At 39.5% G+C, this 18,496-nt stretch overlaps 1 protein-coding gene across 5 annotated transcripts; it reads right to left on the reverse strand.

Annotated features, from left to right (window-relative positions):
* Positions 1-1,461: 1,461 nt before the first annotated feature.
* Positions 1,462-17,474, reverse strand: LOC131892354 (potassium voltage-gated channel protein Shab-like). 5 transcript variants are annotated; one of them, XM_059242174.1, is made up of 16 exons: positions 17,028-17,473; positions 12,416-12,614; positions 11,481-11,686; positions 11,292-11,403; positions 10,001-10,125; positions 9,835-9,932; positions 9,088-9,214; positions 8,298-8,375; positions 6,503-6,717; positions 6,100-6,240; positions 5,914-6,031; positions 5,654-5,741; positions 4,284-4,427; positions 4,157-4,192; positions 4,028-4,056; positions 1,462-1,755 (listed from the first exon to the last, which is right to left on the reverse strand). In XM_059242174.1, exons 1-16 carry the CDS (start codon positions 17,379-17,381, stop codon positions 1,594-1,596), a joined length of 2,232 nt encoding a protein of 743 aa, XP_059098157.1. In that variant the 5' UTR covers positions 17,382-17,473; the 3' UTR covers positions 1,462-1,593. The 5 variants fall into 5 exon arrangements, with proteins under 5 accessions (XP_059098157.1, XP_059098156.1, XP_059098158.1 ...); XM_059242173.1 differs by having other exon boundaries at positions 8,292-8,375; XM_059242178.1 differs by having other exon boundaries at positions 1,644-1,755; positions 4,279-4,427; positions 8,292-8,375; positions 17,028-17,474.
* Positions 17,475-18,496: the final 1,022 nt, after the last annotated feature.

Genomic DNA, 18,496 nt, shown 5'->3' on the forward strand with positions numbered 1-18,496 from the left:
GTGAGTGAGTGTTGTGATCGCTCAATGATTCGAGGATCCGGGAATGACTGGAATCTTGGCCTGCCAATTGAAATTATCCTTGTCTAATAATTCGTCCTCCAGAGAATCCAGCAATCATGTCATTTACTTTGCACCGGGGACATCTGTTTATTTGTCTTGTATGGAGGATTTCGTGTTTTCTGGAGATTGGCACCCACCCACTCACTCTCTCACACACTTTTTGAGTAGCTCGAATTATGAAATTAAGGCGTCTCTCTCTGTTCCCTCTGTTTTCCAGCGTTATTCCCCCTCGTTGCAATTCATCCAGGGATCGTCTTGAACTCTTGGGAGATTGCCAAGTCATCCTCCTGCAATGTCGTTAAGTGTAAGAGCTTTCAGATTTGCTTTTTTTGCTTGAAAGCACGTTCTTGGTGACCTTATCCATGATTATCAGAGGGCCTTAGTCAAATGTTGATTTTAACCCCGAGAGAGACCGAACACACGTGGATTTGTGACGTCCATAGATTTGACTCCCACCTATGATGATGATGAATGTCCTTTGAGATCCACAGATCTAATCATGAGGTTAATCGTAGGACAACATTCATAATGATGGCTGGGGATATTCTTAAAAGCCTTATTTTTAAACGCCACTAAGCGAGGTAGGGATTATCCCTACTCTTGTTTTCCGTCTTCTTCCGAACAGATGAACCAGACGTGAGTAAGTCAATTGACAAAAATGGGCGAAAAGCTAATTGGTACGAAAATGCCAAACGGCACAAAACGAACAATTTTAACAACGAATCGAGTCCATGGATTTTGAAGTCAAAACTGAATTCTGAAAATTTTGAAGGCAGTCTAAATTTTGTTTCAAGATTTTGTTGAAGATTTAGATGTTAAGATCGAATTTAAAAGAAATTTCATAATAACGCTGGTACTCAAAGCGCAATAATATCAACCCTAAGACCATTTTGATAAACAAACAAACAAAAAGTTTCGCTTTTGATAATTAGTATCCATTAGCTCTTTTTATCTGTATCGGTATTAGGATACGTAATGCTTGATAGCCGGATGTATGGTCTACTAATGTCAACCTGGTGCCCCAAATAACACTGTAATTTAAAACCCCGAGCCAAATATAGCTAAAAGCACTTACTTAAGGACCTGTTAGACAAATTGACCTTGATGTAAGTAAGACGAGCTTTTTCGTACCCTAAACGCAACGACTCATTCCTATTAAGGAAATTTCAATTTACGCCCCTATTTGAGGAAGAAATCAAATATTGAAATAGAGTTGCACTGTGGACATTTCCCATTGGTATAAACCGTATAAACCCACAAACCATTTTCAATTGCTAAATAAACATCGACCATTGCTTACCAACGACCCCGTCCATCGCATGTCGGGGTCCATAAGGTTCTGGTTTAAATGCGTTGCCTAAAAATATCCCAGTAATGCGATTGGGGAAATTAAGTTGCGAGGACAAGGGAAAATAGGTTTATTGCTTGTCAGAGCTAGATAGCTAGGGGAAAAAGTGGAGCTAGATAGACAGAGATGGATAGACAGATAGAGAGATAGAGAGATACAAAGGTCGAATGTATGTTGTCTTCCATTCATATTGGTTGGACTTCGTTAAGCGATATTGGATCTTTCTTGATAAATTTGAGTGACGCGCTCCTTTCTTCGACCTTGCTTGCTGGCCTTGGTGTGCTCGATTCGAGAGCCAGAAAGCCTTCGGATGGTTTCGCCCCGGCTGTTACACCCGTACCAGACCCCTGGAAATAGGATCAATCCGATTACAAACATTGCTCGGATCACTTCTACAGCACCGCTCTACATAAAGTGATTTATGAACCATAGAAGGATCAACATATATTTGGTTTGGTTTTCTTGGGGTGCGCACTATGGAAACCGTGTTGGAAAGAGTTGTCATGTCTAAAACGGTGAGCACACACACACACACACACACTATTAAGGACATGTGAGCGCATTCAATGACAAAGAATTGATTATAGTCAGTGTTTATTTTGGCGTTCTTTATGAATAAGGGTTTGAAGTTGCTTATGGCTATTCATGCGCAAATGTATTATGCGGATATTAGACTATGTTGATTGAATATTTATGAATACAGAGCGGAATGATCTTTTTTAAACATCTAAAAACAACTTGAGGAAGAAAAAAAAGTATCAGATTTATTTCTGATGAAAAAAAAAATATTGGTTACAAGTTGGTGCTCATTCTTGCGGACTTCCTTACCGCTATTAGGCCTCTAGGATCCCCAGCAATTCAAGACAAAAATATTTTTTTTACTTAACTTAATATTCATAAGATATCTGATCCACCAACGAATTAGAGCTGTGGCAGCCCTTGAATGTAGGGCTGATCAGGTATTTTGATCACAAAATTGTCTAAGCCTAACTTAAATCCCACTTCAGGATCAACACTTAAACACTCCCTACAAATATGTGATAGAGAGGAGCAAATTGTACAATGGAGGAGCCCGAGAAAGAGGAAAGGTGGACTTAATTGTTCTAACTAGCTGGGGTTTTCGAGGGCTTGAACGTGCTCTCAAAATGCACAATAAGCCTCTACGGTCACTAGAATTGACCCTAAATCCTGGGTTGGGACAAAGCTCATGAATGCTTTTGAAAACGTACAATATCAGATACCTTTCGTACCTTCTCTGAATACTGTACAATCCCAACCTTTCTAACCTCTCCCAATACGAAAGCTCTCTCATATCTTCAATGTTCCTTGTAAAACATCTTTGGACCTGCTGGAGCTTTTGCAAACCTGCTGGAGCTTTTGCAAACCTGCTGAGCTAATTGGAGCCCAAATGGGCGAGGCATATTCGTGGCTGGGCGATCGACTTGTACAGAGCTGCTATGGTGTTTTGTCCCAAACATTCTGCGTCTTTGAGGTTTTTTGAGAAATAAATCAAATTTTGAACACTTGGACACCAAATTCATTTGAAATGCGAATTTAAAAAAAAAAACCGCAAATATTTGCAAAGAAACTCTTCATGTTTTTGCCCTCAATAATGTGGGCATAAAAATTAGTAAATTGGAGAAAAGATGACATATCAGTAGAAGATTCTCTCATTAGCTTCTTTTTTTCGGGATTCTTTGCACAAATGAATAAGTTGATTTCGACAATCTGAAAAGGTCAGAGAATATATGGGTAGAGAATGTGCAGACTTCAAATGAGAAATGGTTTGGTATCAATTTGTGATTGTTAACAATTTATCAAGTGATCCTTTATTTCATGTTAAGTTTTTGTCTTGAAGCACTGGAGGATAGAAAATGTTCTGCCTCTGAAAAAAGCTACCCAACCCTCCTTTGGAAAATAGATGGTCAAAAGTTTGTTCTCAAAACTAAATTACTATTCCGCTCTCTATTCATGACTTTAAAATGCTTTCTATCATCTGGGACAACCCTTGTCAAGCCTGGAATAAAGATTTAATGCGTAAAGTAGTCGTGGTTTTGTGACTTAGAATTGTCAGCATTGGACATTTTATGTCTCAAACCAGCATGCAGTTTAAAGTCCAAAGACTATCTTTTAGTCAAAGTTTAGCTAATCGGTGCACTCTACTGAAATGGTATTCTATAATAGGGTTCATCAGACCAATAGATAAGCACCTTTGATTGGAATTGAGGCAATGTCACTCTAGGTTTTCCAAAACAAGAGAATGGAAAACTTTTTGCATTGATTGGTAGCTGTTTGGCTCTAGATGAGGATCTTACAAAGCCCTTTTACTGGTGTTAATTGAATTGGACATCTACAAGATATTGTTTGCAAAAGTGTTTTCAACAGTGCATGCATTGTCCATGCAGAGAACGCATTCCAGTCAAACAGAACAAGAGGTTCCGTGGAACCTGGTCAAACACTTGCGTCATTGGATTATTCAAATGAGCGAGCACAAGACACAAGAGTGAGCAAGAAACACCCCACACCAAATTGGAAGGCTTCACTTTTCAAATGAAGCGCTCTAAACCAGACACATGTTCAAGAATGATTGGACTGGCCAATTCGTTTGAACCAGGGTACCTTGATCAGTTTTTTCCAATCCCCGGCAGCTATTTATGCAATGAGTGGTACATCAGTTATCGTCCACGTGTACCCTCTAAACGGCATTGTGAGGGAAGTTCAATTGCCAAGTACCTAACTTTAACCTACCTGCTATGCAGGATTTCCTTCTAGCATCCAACAAATCTGAAATGTAGATGGGAGCTCATTCAAAATGGTGTTCTGAATGCTTGTCTTAGAGAAGTGAGGAAACAATTGTAATTGAACGTTACCCAACCTCTCTTGGCTTCCTCCCAAGACGCCTTCTTCCTTTTGATATCGATCTCCTCCTCGATTTTGGCCTTCTCATAAAATTTGTTGAAATTGTTGACAATGATGGGGATTGGCAACGATATACACAACACTCCACAAATGGCACAGGCTACGAATTTTTAGAAGAAAAAAACAAAACATTTATGCTTCATTTAGAATAGCAGGATCTGAACCAAAACATGCCTCGTTTTGGTCGATTCCACCCCACTAACAACTTTTCCCTGTACATCTTATAATAGCATGAAATGAATAGTCCATGCATTTGACACGGACTTAGAAAAAATGGGGAGGAAACTTAAAAAATAACAATTACTTTCCTTTTTTAAAGGTCTTTTTTAAAGGAACGGCTAAAACCCGCCTTCCGTTTCCGTTACTTTGTAACGCGTTACAGGTAACGTCACTCAAGCCATGCCAGTTTGCCAACTCTTAAGGGTTACCAGATGATTTGATTGTGATAGAAACAACACAAGATCTGGACCAGACCTTGAGCGCTCTGGAATTTGACTGTTTTGGTGGACACCTAGCAACACAGTAGGAGCACAGATCTGTGAGTAGGAGTCGATCGCCGGCACCCTGTTGCCAGGGTAGTAGCGATGGGACCAAATCAAATTTCAAATTCAAGGTCGTCAGAAAAGGTGGAAAGTGAAAGCACTACAGAAAAAACTTAAGTTTGCGCAAAAGCAAGCCGTGTTGGACGGAAAAAAATTACAATAAAAACCGGGTTACTTTTTAAGGCTAACCAATAGGTTTCAGACATTCCACGAGTATTGTCATAGGTCAGTGAATATGTCAGTTGATAGCAATGGTCGCAATCTCCCGTGATTGTTAATTTGCTACCCATCAGTTCAGACTATCAAAATGTGTCGAAAATAATTTAAAGCAATGTATAAAATAGCTTGGTGAGAGTGTTGCTTCTCTTCCAAGAGCTCACTGGTCAATTGGTTTACTCTCCATCAAACGTGAGTACAGCTGTACTTGAGTTTAATATGTAGACCTGTCCATCAACACGCCATACCATTGTTCACCCCATAATCCATTAATCCAGTAACCCCATGTGATTTTAATTTTGTTTAAGCAAATTGTCATTGAAGGGGACACCTGACCACATCAAAACATCCCTTAGGAGTATTTTACTTCAATCATATTATATAACAGTAATATTTTTCGAGGCTTTTATCATAATTATGATTAGGTTTAAATGTTAATTTGCTTATCCGATGTAATCTTCCTTACACCTAGACTGGTCGACTGGTCAAGCTTCGTAGAACTAGGTTGTCAGTGCAGAAATTGACTTTAAAAAAGGAAAAGTTAAGACTACAGCTTTCAGTCACTTACCTGATCCAACCAGCTTTCCAAACCAAGTTGTTGGATAAATGTCACCGTACCCAACTGACGTCATTGTAATGATTGCCCAATAGAGTGCCTACAAGGAATACTTAGATATAAATCTCGTTTTCCAAAACGCGACCATTCTCTCAATTCACCGTGGAAATTAGCCACATCTCTACTGCATTACTGCGTTACTGCATGGTCTTTTACATTACGAAAATACTTAATTTGTGTAAACTGTCATTTCTGCCATTTCATAGACTTACTTGTGGCATTGATATGAATGCTGTTCCCTCTTCATTCTTTTCTGACACGTATGCTAATCCCGAGAAAATGAGCATACCCATGATGACCACCAACATGAGCAATCCCAACTCTTTATAACTAGACGAATAAACCAAAGAAGAGCACTTCAAATTACATTTGATCGTAAAAAAACACTTGATCCTTACCTGTTCTTGAGGGTGAACCCTAGGGTTTGGAGTCCCGTGATGTGTCTGGCCAATTTGAAGATCCGAAGGATCCTCATGATTCGAAAGATCTGAGCAATGCGCATCATTTCATCTTGGTAGCTGTTGGCATCGATCTCCGAACTAAAAGATTATCGTTACACATATGTTATCGCTGCAGTGAAATCGACGATTTTTGTTTTCTCCGCTAGAGGCGCCATGAGATTTCCCGTGTTTTCAAAAGTCAGGGATCCATTTTTTATAAGAGCAAAGCCAAATACTTACATAGCTTTGCACTTTGGTTTTAAATCTTATAGTTAGTTCGAACTTCTGTCGAGTTTTGCTACCACGAAGATGCAAACTTGTAACACAATCCTTAAGACAAGTCTCATAAATGGTTTATTACCTATCACCAGTGTTTTTATTGATGACTGACAACCCAAGAGAAAGAAAATAGGGTAGAACTCCCAATAGATCGATGACGTTCATCCCAACTTTGGCAAATCGTAGCTTGTGAGGGGCTGCAATGAACCGGACCACATACTCAAAGGAGAACCACCCCACAAAAATGGCCTCAGCCACTGCGAATATGAAATGCTCCTCGTCACCGGGGGAATCTTTCTGTAAGGCACCATAAATTAGATTCAACCATAAAGTGCCTAACTTATATGTATAGGTGGTGCTTTCTCATTCAGATCTTCAGGGTGTGTTTTACATTGAAAGCCATGAGAAAAAAAACAGAAGGTGAACAAAACGAAAAGAAAAGCAATCCTTCACAATGCAAAACTCAAGGTCCTGTCCAGATTATAAAAGCAATCCTTCACAATGCAAAACTCAAGGTCCTGTCCAGATTATTCCATTCAAAGAAATGCGTATGGTGGGATGGTCTTTGGTACAAAGCAACAATACCCTTACATTGGTTGACGGATCCTGTCGTCAAGATTTAATGAGCTTGGTTCTCAGTCATGTCTAATATCTTTTTACATATTCTTAATATTTTCAAGGTTCGATACGAAATACCCTGTTCTAAAAAAAACAACAATAGCACCACTAACTTTTTGGGCAGTCCAAAAGGTATCAATTTAACAATGTCCATAATGACTTTAATGGTAAAAAATCAAAATCGAGGTGCAAACGTCGGGTTTCTACTTTTTGGAGCGAGATCATCTCCAAACCAAATGGCACCCAAAACATTGACCTTCTTGGTGACTGTCCTCTGAACTTTCTCCAGCCTCTCAATGCCACCGCGATTCGGTGAAGATCGCACTTGAGCCAAAAAACCCAAAGGGGGCCTCAGATGCAGTTTGTAGAGCTCCATGAAAATGCTCCGCTCGCGTTCAAAAAGTGACGTTTAAACATCCCCAGCCTCTGATTGGACTGTGAGAGAAATGAGACTCACGAGATTTCTGAGATTTTTTTGACTCCCTAGCGGCTGCCTGGTGTGTGTGATGGGGATCGGCTTTGAACACATTTAATTACGTGATTCTCAAAATCAAGTTCCGAATTCAGGGAGCCAGTGAGGTGATGGCTCGTTTGTCTGCTTTGGTTAATCAGCCCGACACCCTGCTGCCCAACTACCAAAATGTGTTCATGAAACAGTCTCAAGTGGCTTGGTTGGAGCAGGGACTTAGTAAGTCCTTGGTTGGAGTGACTTTTCTCTGACAAGCCCTCTAGCAGAAACCAATCCAATGACCTTCAAAGTCTTGTTCAAGATTCACGGTTCAAGAATCCGTATTGTTGGCGACTGATTGGAAGACCTTGACATCGGCGAATTTCATGAAACTGGATCAAAGTCTTGTTTCAAGGCCATTAATAAAAATTAGAAACAAAAGCGGACCGATCGCACTCCTTTGTGGCACTCCCGAAGTCACAGCGCCTAATTCGATTTATGTCTGTGATATTTACTTCCACTTCTGTGGAACGTTCAAGATCTAGGTTAACTTAGGTTAATTGTTGCCTTGACACAGTACTGTTGTTTTTACTTAATTTTTTTTTGCACAAACATTGAAGATTTTGTTGCTTATACCATTGGCTAATGAAATAACTTTATTTGGGGTATCTTTTATCAAGTTGAATTGTCTTTCCAGAGCACCTCTGATAATAACTTGGAGTGAATGGACAGGAAAATATGAAAGGTATAACAAATCGAGCTAACAAAGGGATAAATCAAAACTCTTTTAGGTAGATAAACATACTTTCACCTGAAACATTGGCAAAGTAGAGATGATGAGAGAGAATGTTGAAGCCACCACGAACAAGCAGGATATCACTGCTACAACCTAAGATTTGGCGTAAAAAAGAAAAATCATTGATTAATTTTGAACAAGATTTGAAGTATTTAATCCCATATATTCGTTGATTGTGCAAAAACATCAACATAACGGTGCGGGTTCGACTCCTTATTAAATCATACACTTCTCAAAATATTTAATCACATGGAAGTAATGTATGAGTTTATACATTTGTATGTATTGTTAAACGGCTTCGTTTTTTGCCATAACCATTTGTTTTAGTTTCGTGACATAAATATATAGCACCCTAAAAGGCTGGGATTGCATATCGAAGTAATCTTTTTGCCTCCCTGAAGTTTACCCCGTTTACCCCCAATAAATGTCCATCTTGTGGACAGGTTTTAAGAATACGTGCGGCTGTACACTACGATGGAGAACCATGATTGAATCCAGTTTCGGGCTTGAAGTAGGACTAGTGCTGGGGTGATTCCAGACTCAAGTCTTTCACTCGATTTTGGAGGAATTGCCCGGACTCGAGTCCTTTCTAAAAGACTGAAGTACGGATTTATTAAAAAAAGAAACAAAAAACCATGTCATTCTTTGATTTTAAATTTCGCAGTATGAGTCTTTTTGTTCCACTTGAGTACAGTGAAAGACTAGAGTTCTCTGCTGGACTCGCCCCAGCACTAGTCCCACTTCAATCCTGGTTTTCCATCGTAGTGTAAAGCCGCCCTAAAATAAGTTTAATGGATCGACTTACTTTTGCTGCTGGTGAGGAATTCGGATTTTCAAAGAGGTTCCAGAGTCGCTTCTGGAAATTGGCGTACATTCCCTCACCAAACTGATCATCCATGTCCTCTTCCATCCTCATGGAAACTGGCAATAACCTGTCACAGAGCAAGTGATTGATTGACTTTTTTCTGGGAAGTGCGTTTCAAGCATAACTAATTATTCGTTTTTTGAAAGGGGGCCTTTGATTGGTATTCACTTGAAATCTCACTCCAATGGTATCTGTAACTCACAAGCGGAAGATTTGTTCAAGGGTAAGAAAATGATTTATTTTACAAAGAGTTTAATTTGGTGAAAATATTTATGAGCTCGATATGGCGATTCCTTAAAAGTTTGCAGTTTTTATCATGCGTCTATTGATAAAAGTATGGAAATGTGCAATTAGTAGTAGCATTAATTTCGCCACTCTGGCAAATCTATTCCTTCTCAAACTTGACTTATCATGATACAAATTAATTGTAATTGTAATAAGAGTTCTAATTTACGTACATATCAATACACATCCGGGAGTTTTAGTGCTCTAACATTTTTCTTCTCCCTTCAAAACCGTAAAACCAAACTTGAGAGCTCATCTCACAGAAACAATATATTCAAACGACACTTTAGCTCAACTTTCACAGGATGAACTGTGAGCATTTTTCAGAATATAAGTAACTGAAGACCAAAGGTTAACAAAAAAAGCCTTTATCCATAGCCAGCAAAATTTAAATACCCTCACCATCGAGCTCTGTAATAGGTGTGTTGGCAACATGGTTCCAGATGGAGATCGCAGAGTCCCCAATATTCCAATTCTTCACAGAAGTCTTGGACGCATACCTAATGGAAGGATACAAAGCGTAGGTGTACTAAGACAAATTACTTTTCTTTACGTGCTTAAAACATACCCCTTGAGATAAATGGAGTTTCCCTGTTCGGTATAAGCCCAAAACTGCATCGAAGTTCCTCGGAGATCGGTCGAAGTAATATTCCCGGCGAGGGTACGAGAAATCATCACAGAGCTCGCGAATTCCTGCAAGAAGTCACGACCACTTGAATACGACATTCCAATTTTCAATCCTCTGGCTCCTTAATCGAATGTGGAGACGACCTTAAAAAAGGCATTAGTGCCAGTTTTTACCGCGACATTAGTCATTGGATGCCATTAACAGCACAATTAGGTGCAGCAGATTGGCTATAATGCCCGATTCTCAAATGGCTCTCCAAGAGTTTGCATTGGTGCTAAAAAGGAGGAATTCAATTTCAAACCCAACCATTCTCATAAATCAAGACATGTTCATTTCAAAATGAGCCTAAGTATTGTGACCTCTTTTTGGGATCATGTCATCAACATTTTTCTAATATTCAATCGTATCTTTTTGGTTTTCAAAATCCCCAGTGTGCTTGCGATTCATTTCATTGTTTGCTTTAGAGATCTAAAGAGACCATTGACGCATGAATCTTTTTCTTTTTTTCAAATGATGAATCATAAAACGGAAAGCTGTAATGATGACTGAACGGCCTAGCAGAAGTGTATTAATAGTAAATAAATATTTGATACTTGATTTCTATGAATATGTCAGAATTATCATCAGGGTCTCATATTACACATCGTGCCTCGTTTAAGTACAATCATATTTGGACGAGAAACAAAAGCAAAATGTCATCAATCAGTTAACTGACGCTCTTTTTTTTCAAGTTTGACTTGATTCATCACTCATACCAATTCATTTAGTGAATGTGGTAAAACAAATGGTTTTCGACCCATTCCTGTCTTTCTGGACCTCTTCATATTTCAATGCCGCATCTGATTTTAGATTTTATTTCTTTAGGCGAGACCAATTAATGTTCACCTGATTGATACTTAACCGATTGACCCAAAATGGTCGTCAAAACAAAGCAGATTGTACTTACTAAACTTTGAAATCAGCATGATTACAACGCATATGAATCAGTCACCTTTCTCTGTAGATCGCTATGTAACAATACCAAAGGTTAAACAAGAAACATTTGTATTCAAAAGCAAGATCCAACACTTGTGCTTCCTTTTTTTGCAACGGTGAGGGTAACTACTTCTATCTTTTGTCAGGTTACAGCATAGTAAGTTCTGAATAATTCACACCATTTAGTTAAGAATAGTATCGACTCGCATTCCTGGAAATCTAATTCAGCCAACAGCACCGCCCGCGCATTACCTACCCCTAAGATTGGGGCATGCGCGCAGTCGGCCTAATCGGCTGGTGGGGAACTTGTCCAAAGTGTCCCAACGGACGTCATGCCGCTTTCCACCCACATTGATAGTGATAAAGACCTAAACAAAGACACAAAAAGTGTGGATTGAACGCATTCGTTTGGCCGCAATCAATGGCCAATATCGTGATGACTCACTTGGTTTTTGGTTGGGTTCGCGTCGCTGGAATCCTTTTCCGTCTCGGGGTAAATGCTCTTGGCAAATCTGGACGGGATCGAGTTCCGCCTCGAGGATTGGTCGGGTTTATTGGGCGGAGTATTGTGCCAACCGGGTTCGTCGTCTAAATCATCGAAATTGTGCGTGGAACTCAGGAATTTTACCGATTGGCGACGGGGATCATCAGCTGCCAAAGGAAAGGAAGAATAATGTCCCTTGGATGCACTCTAGTACAACGAGTGCACGCCAGGCAACCAAGTAACGGTATTCCATTTTGGTTGTTGCAGTCAGTTCCCCTTGTTCCAATTGGGCCTCGAGTTCCCTCGAAATTGATCCTTATCAAATTAGGGGAGTTGATGAAGCAGTCAAGATTTCATCAACGCCTTTATGAAACCCAGGTTCCAACCGGAATTCCCGTGTAAAAGATTGGAGTCGTTTTTGAACACCTAAGGACGTTTCTTTTTGAAAACAGATAACAATTAAAGAGGATATAAATCGTCTTAATAGTTTGACCGCTTTGGTCACAATCTAGTTCTCATAACGAGTCTTTGACCAATGCTGATTAGCACATGAAAGGGAGCTAGTGGTGCAACTAAATATAGATATTAAAAAAACCTCAACATACCTAATGGAACCACCAAAATTGGTTATAAATAATGGTTTAAGACTGATGCTCTTGCTCCCTTTGTTGAGCAAATGAAAATGATCAATTTATCAAAAACACAATTTGTATTGGTGAGTAAAAGCTTGGTTGCTTCTGAAATCTTAGTTTTTGATTGATATTATGACGAGGAAACGGATTCGATATTATTCCATGCCAGTGGAAAGTGGCAAACAGAAATAATTACATATTTGCGCGACCCTGCATCGGCCAGAAACGAATAACGATTCACTGTGGAAAATCAGCTGGACTCACCCTGTTTTGTCTGGACCGCGTCCTCCTCATTGGAATTGCCCAGGGTGACTGAGGCTGCCCTCACCATTACATTTCCATTGGACGGTTGGGGAGGATCCACCTTTTTGAGATCCATTGGATAGGTCTTTGAATTGCTGGAGATGAGATGCTGTGGTTGTTGTTGTTTGTTGGTGGAACATGGGGACGATAAGAGCAAGTTCTGCAACAAAGCGAGGCCTTCATTCGACACTGAAATTAGCTTGGGTACCTGTGTGGCAGTCCCTCTAATTAGGGAATCGATGTAATCAAGAGCAAGCGAAAGGTTACAATCAAGTATTTCTGACAGGTTAGACCCTGTGTACTGCGTCAATGAGTGGAACCAAGATGAGACTTTCTAGGAGACAAAGGGTTATTGGGTTTCTTTGTTAATATCTCATTTGAAGATTCGAGGGGTATAAAATGAATTTATTTATTTTTTGCTTGTTTTTTTCACGGGCTTTTCTAACCGCTACAGGGAATGCAATCCCCAGTACTGTTAAAATGAAGGCTTATGTTTCGTCTAGTTGTTAACTTTCAATCTTTATATGAGTTTTGGTCTACCAACGAGTTTGAGTTGGCAGACCGAGTTAGTTCATGAATGTAGGGTTGATCTGGAATGCTACTTTAGAATTTGAAACGTATTTTAACCGTTTTATTCTGTTCATCCTTGCATCAGCTTCAAATAGCCATTTCTTGCCTATGTTTAGTGTTTTTTACATTGTGTATTAGGTATGTGAAGAGCCAAATTAAATAGAGCGCTCTGACTTCTCATCTCAACTCATTTTGGTTCAATAAAAACCTGTCCCATATGAAGAAACCAAAAATACCGTCATTGTGCTCTTCTGGGAAAAAGTTAGATGGTCTGAAACTCTGGTAGTAAAATTCAGTTCAACTTGCAGCACCTAATTTGTTTTTAGGACATATGGTTGGAAAGTTATGTACTTGCTGAATAATGAATCTCTTCTCGTGTAGAGTTTAATGCAAAACGTGATTGATTCTCGATTTCCTGCCCCAAATGCTTATTACGAAAATAGTTTTGTACATGATAATCGATAAATATCTTCAAAGTATTGGTGTTAAGAATTATGATATCCTCAGAATTGGAATTTTCGCCTAGGCGAAATCTTTCCAGCTTTTGAGAAATAATCAAACTCGTTTTGTATATAATTCTTACTTCTTTGTCGCATATTCTGCCCTCCTTGAAATTGCTCTTTAATTACTGATTTTGAATGGTGTTGCTTTCTGCATTGGGCATGATTTCTGCTTGCTTTTCCAAGATAGTGCTTAAATGTTCAATTGATTGACAGGCAACATTTGAGAACCTTTTTAGAGCATGACAAGGGAGGAATCGAAGCCCACAAAAACATCGCCAAAAACCATGTGATTAAACCTGTTAAGGTCTTTGATATCACGATAGATGAACGAGATATATCCAAAGTACTTGAAAACAATACATATATTAAATTTTGTCTTGTTTTGAAGATGAGATCATTTGCCCTACTACTACTGCTACTCTTTTTTTTATTGTGACAAATTTGTCACTGGACAAGGTATTTGTAAATTTTCAGGCTTGCAACATGGCATTTGTTTCCTACTAACCAGGCATATCAGGTTTATGTTGGGCCAAGGATGCCTGTAGCAGGAGGATTGGACGTGACAATTGGCGAAGCTATTGGTCAGTTTGTGACAAAAATATTTCTGTCCTTCAAAAGGTACAAGGAATGCTGCGACAAATACGCTTTGAACTAATGATAAATAGTTCTTTCTTTAAAAAAGTTTTGACAAATCTTACTTAACATGAACTTATCGCAAGTTTTTTGATTGATGCAATGAAGAGGTCAGAGTTTTAGTAGTAAATATTTAGGAATATGATAAAAAGGTATGAGTTTCGTCCTCAAATGATAATTCCTTGCAGTCTGTTTCCATTGATGCATTCATCAATCAAAAAGCTTTGACAAAAAGAAAAATCTGCCTAGCTCTGCCAATGACCACTCCTGTACGTTGTTAAAGGTCTCTTTGGTTGAACTTACCAACCGATGAAGTTGGTCCCTTCAAGGCAAGCCTTAAAATCTAAGTTTGTGAAGGAAGTAAAGACTATATTTTCACGAGTATTCTGACCGTTAGCTCTAAAAAACATCCATGAGCTTTGTCCCAACCCAGGATTTAGTATTGACCGTAGAGGCTTAATGTGCGTTTTGAGAGCACCCTCAAGCCCTCGAAAACCCCAGGCTAGTTAGAATAATGAAGTCCAACTCTCTTCTTTTTCGGTTCCTTCATTGTACAATTTACTGCCTTGAAACATTCGTAGGGCTTTTGTAGGCGGTGATCCAGTAGCAGGATTTAAATCAGACTTGGACAAGTTTTTGACTAAAATTCTCGATATACCTTATATTCAAAGGGTAGCCAGATCAGCCAACTCTAACTCGTTGGTCGATGAAATAATACATAAAAAAGTTAAGTAAAATTGAAAAATTTCTCGTCGTGAATTGCTGGGATTCCAACCCCAGTAGCGGTAAGGAAGTCCGCAAAAAAACAACATCCATTAATTTCGAAATTGATTGACTAGGCCAAGGACAACGTCATTACTGGACATAGACGGTAGAGTAAGAATTGGCAAATTTTACTCGATTTATCAGAAGACCTCTCACTCAGCTGACTTGAACTTTGTTTGACAAAGAATGTTGTGGTTTAATTTGAGCTCAATTAAACGTTTGTGATCAAAGTTATGAGCTCTTAAAACTCAGCCCAACTAGTGCAAAAAGTGAAATGAGTGAGCGCCTCCCGTCGGTAAGGTTTTATCTTGGCCCTCCTTCACTTGACTTTTAAATGTTTATAACTTTTGACTCAGACGTTCGATTGAGCTTCTCAGTCCAAAAGGGTCAAACTCAATTGAAGGAGATTAATCATGGCCAATTTAATTAATTACCCCCATACCATGTCCGTCCAGTGATGACGTTGTCCTCGAGTTTGCATATAGTCATTGATCAGTTCCGTGATATGGAAGTCCATTCTTCCCCGTGTTATGCGCATATTCCTTCAGGAAATAAATCCATGCTTGTTGACATGAACATGATAATGAGGGCAATATTCCTTTCTCTTCACCAATGGTCACAAATTAGGAGTCAAATGGCGAGCCTTGGATCATGAACTTTGGTGCTTTGATTGATGAGTGAAAAGGTAACGTCAAATTGGCATGGTTGTGCACCCGACCCTGATGGAACTTTATTCCTTGGTAACAGTATTGTTTGCTGGCTGCTGGTTTTGCTTGTCACTCGATTGTGTCCTTAAAACTTTGGAGAACCCAACAAAAACAGCCATTTTATGCAAATTCATTGTACCCCTATAACAAGTCTTGCCTAGTTAAGGACTAGGACTAGCAAATATGTTTATTAGGACGGTGAAGCCACAAAACTAGACTTCGGAAAGAGGTAGAAAAATGTCCAAAAAGTTGTATAAAAAGTAGCTAAATTTTCCAGTTAAGTGGTGTATTTTGAATCATTTATTGACAAAAACTTTGTCTTGTTAATAGACTGAACCAAAGAAAGCTAAAATTCACAAAAATGCTTAGTAAGCTTACAATTGAGTCAAAATAAATGTTTTTTGAGCGTACATTTAATGGTAATTTCTGAGCGAAGATGCAAATAACATCCACTAAATGTGGATCGAGAGTTAGCTAATTATAAAAATTATCTAAAGTACTTTTGGGGATTTTTCTTAAAAACATAGTCTAAACGATGAAATCCAAACCCATATTCATCATGCTAGTAGCAAAAACGCCAAAAAAAAACAAAAAAAAAACCGTGTCTTGTGCTGAAAATGACGCACAATAAGTCAAAAGCATTGGTTTTAGACCATTTTTTATCTTGGTCTGACCATAACTAATTATGAATCAAATAGGTATCTTAATCAAATCAAAAAAAAGTTTACGTAACTTTCCAAATCTATTTCAGATAACTCAAATCAAATGCGACTGATAAAAGTCAGCATTTAAGTTGAATTAGTTTCCACTCACTCCTATGGCCACATAAACAATCATCATGGTAAATACAATTTTACTAGCCTACCTGGGATTCAAGTCATAAAAGAAGCGTGGTAAATTTGAATAAGTACCACCTGATACTACGAGGACTATTTATGCCACATAGGTCAACTTTTCTTCTAAAAGAATAACACTCATGTTACACAATCGTCAGTAATTTAGTCAACTATGGTCAGCATATCCAAAATGAACAAGGTCTTGCATTTGTTGTGACTCAAAACGAAATAGCTCCCCTCAATCCAAGGCTAATGAGATCTAAAAAAAAATATTGTTCTCCGCTTTCGCGTTTGATTGGGCTCATTGACATTCCCAGCTTCTAATTGTTGAAAATTGAGGCCAAGCAATTATCGATAATATCTGCCGATAAAATTCATTTGTAAAGCTAAATTTTAGCCTCTCATTTTCGCCACTCTACACAAACCACAACCATCCAGTGCGTGAACCCTTTGCTCCACCCGTGAGTGTGACAGTGTGACTCTTCTAGGAAGGAATCATCCTCAATCCTTGTTTGCTGCCTATTGTGCACAAAGCCGGAACCTATCTTTTGCCACTCACCCTGATATTGGTTAGTTCTTGTGAGATCTGCGACAAAGCCTGATGCATGGAGTCCACCTTGAGTCCGATGGTCTTGACCTCGCCAGCGTGGCATAGCTCACTCATAACGACCACTCTATTCTCACCGCTCACCCGGGGGGTCAAGTGACGGTCCTGAGGCGTGGAGTACGCAATGGTCGTTGCCGACCTCGTGGTGTCCACTTGAAGTCGACCCAGCAATGCGTCTGGATGGGAGCGAGGATGATTCCAAGACGACGTCCCTTGACGTGGATCAACCGACGAGTCCAAGAGTGTGGGATCACCAGGTTCCCAAAAATGAGGCAGAACAGGTGAGAGATTGAGCTTTAGAACCATGAAGAACCTGAACTGGTCTCATATCTCGGAGACCATCAACCATCAACCACCACCAACACCAACACCACGTTGTTCATTGGGGCACCAAAGTCCAACCTTGTCGCTTTGAAGCATGTGCAACGACTGACTGAGGCTCCCGCTCCACGTTCGTCTTTCATGAACTGGACCATGAAACCAAGGGGTGTCATGAAAGCCCCCCCCCCTTCTTTTTTGGAACTTATACACACTCACTCACTCCCTCTGTCAGCCAGCATGGAAAAGCTTCGTGGGCCCATTGTGAATGGAAACCTTTTTGGGAACAAGAGTGAGGAAGAAGAGGAAGAAAAAAGAAGAAGGCGGAGAAGAAACATGGAACAAGGACCGAGTGAGACACAGTGGAGGGAAGATCTCCTTAATTTATTTGTTTCAGACCAACAATGGAAGTGACGACGGTTGTGTCCCAGACCAAATGGTCAAATCACTTCACTCTGAGGTCCATGGACTACTTACCGGTCCATGTCATTTTAATTGCCCACACACTCCTGATGGTGGAAATATGATGCACACTATCTCGCTCTCTTGAGAGCTTCTTGGACGGATAGAGGTCGTGAAAATTTCAACGGCAAATACTTCAAGCACTACTAGTACTCGTCAAGTACTGGAATCACTACTCCCGCCATCGACCACAATCGTTTACAAGGTCTTTCATCGAGCCTATTTTCGGGCGTTCCGCGGCCTCTGTTCCACATTCGACCCTCTAAGAATAAGGGAAAGAGCCGAAAAAAAGGAAAGGCTTCTACAATCGGTTTGAATTGAATCCGGTTAAAATTAGTTAGATTGCCCTTTCACATGAGATGATTGGCGGGAGAAAACTTCCGGGCCAATTTTACTTCTATAAAGTTGGTCAATTCCTTCCTGGGCCAGATCATAGACAACTGAAATGCGAAATTCATAGGTTCAAGGCCAAATGATGGGTGTCATTACCAGGGCCGGCCAAAACTTGCATTCTATAAATTTTGCAAAAACAAGAACTTGCACATTCGAGATTCTTCTGCAAATTTATTGCATCTGCAGATTTTGCAAAATTAACTGCAATATTTGACATTTTTCTGCAATTCATAATGCAATTTCAGCCA

The sequence above is a fragment of the Tigriopus californicus genome, chromosome 12, assembly GCF_007210705.1.
Source record: "Tigriopus californicus strain San Diego chromosome 12, Tcal_SD_v2.1, whole genome shotgun sequence".
NCBI classification, from domain to species: domain Eukaryota; kingdom Metazoa; phylum Arthropoda; class Copepoda; order Harpacticoida; family Harpacticidae; genus Tigriopus; species Tigriopus californicus.

Excerpts from the sequence above, each read along its gene's own strand:
- LOC131892354 (XM_059242173.1), bottom strand. The coding sequence starts at position 17,381 with ATGGTTCTAAAGCTCAATCTCTCACCTGTTCTGCCTCATTTTTGGGAA. Across the intron at positions 11,404-11,480 it reads CGAACCCAACCAAAAACCAA|GTCTTTATCACTATCAATGT; the intron begins GTGAGTCATCAC and ends GTCTTTGTTTAG. Across the intron at positions 10,126-11,291 it reads CGCATGCCCCAATCTTAGGG|GAATTCGCGAGCTCTGTGAT; the intron begins GTAGGTAATGCG and ends GACTTCTTGCAG.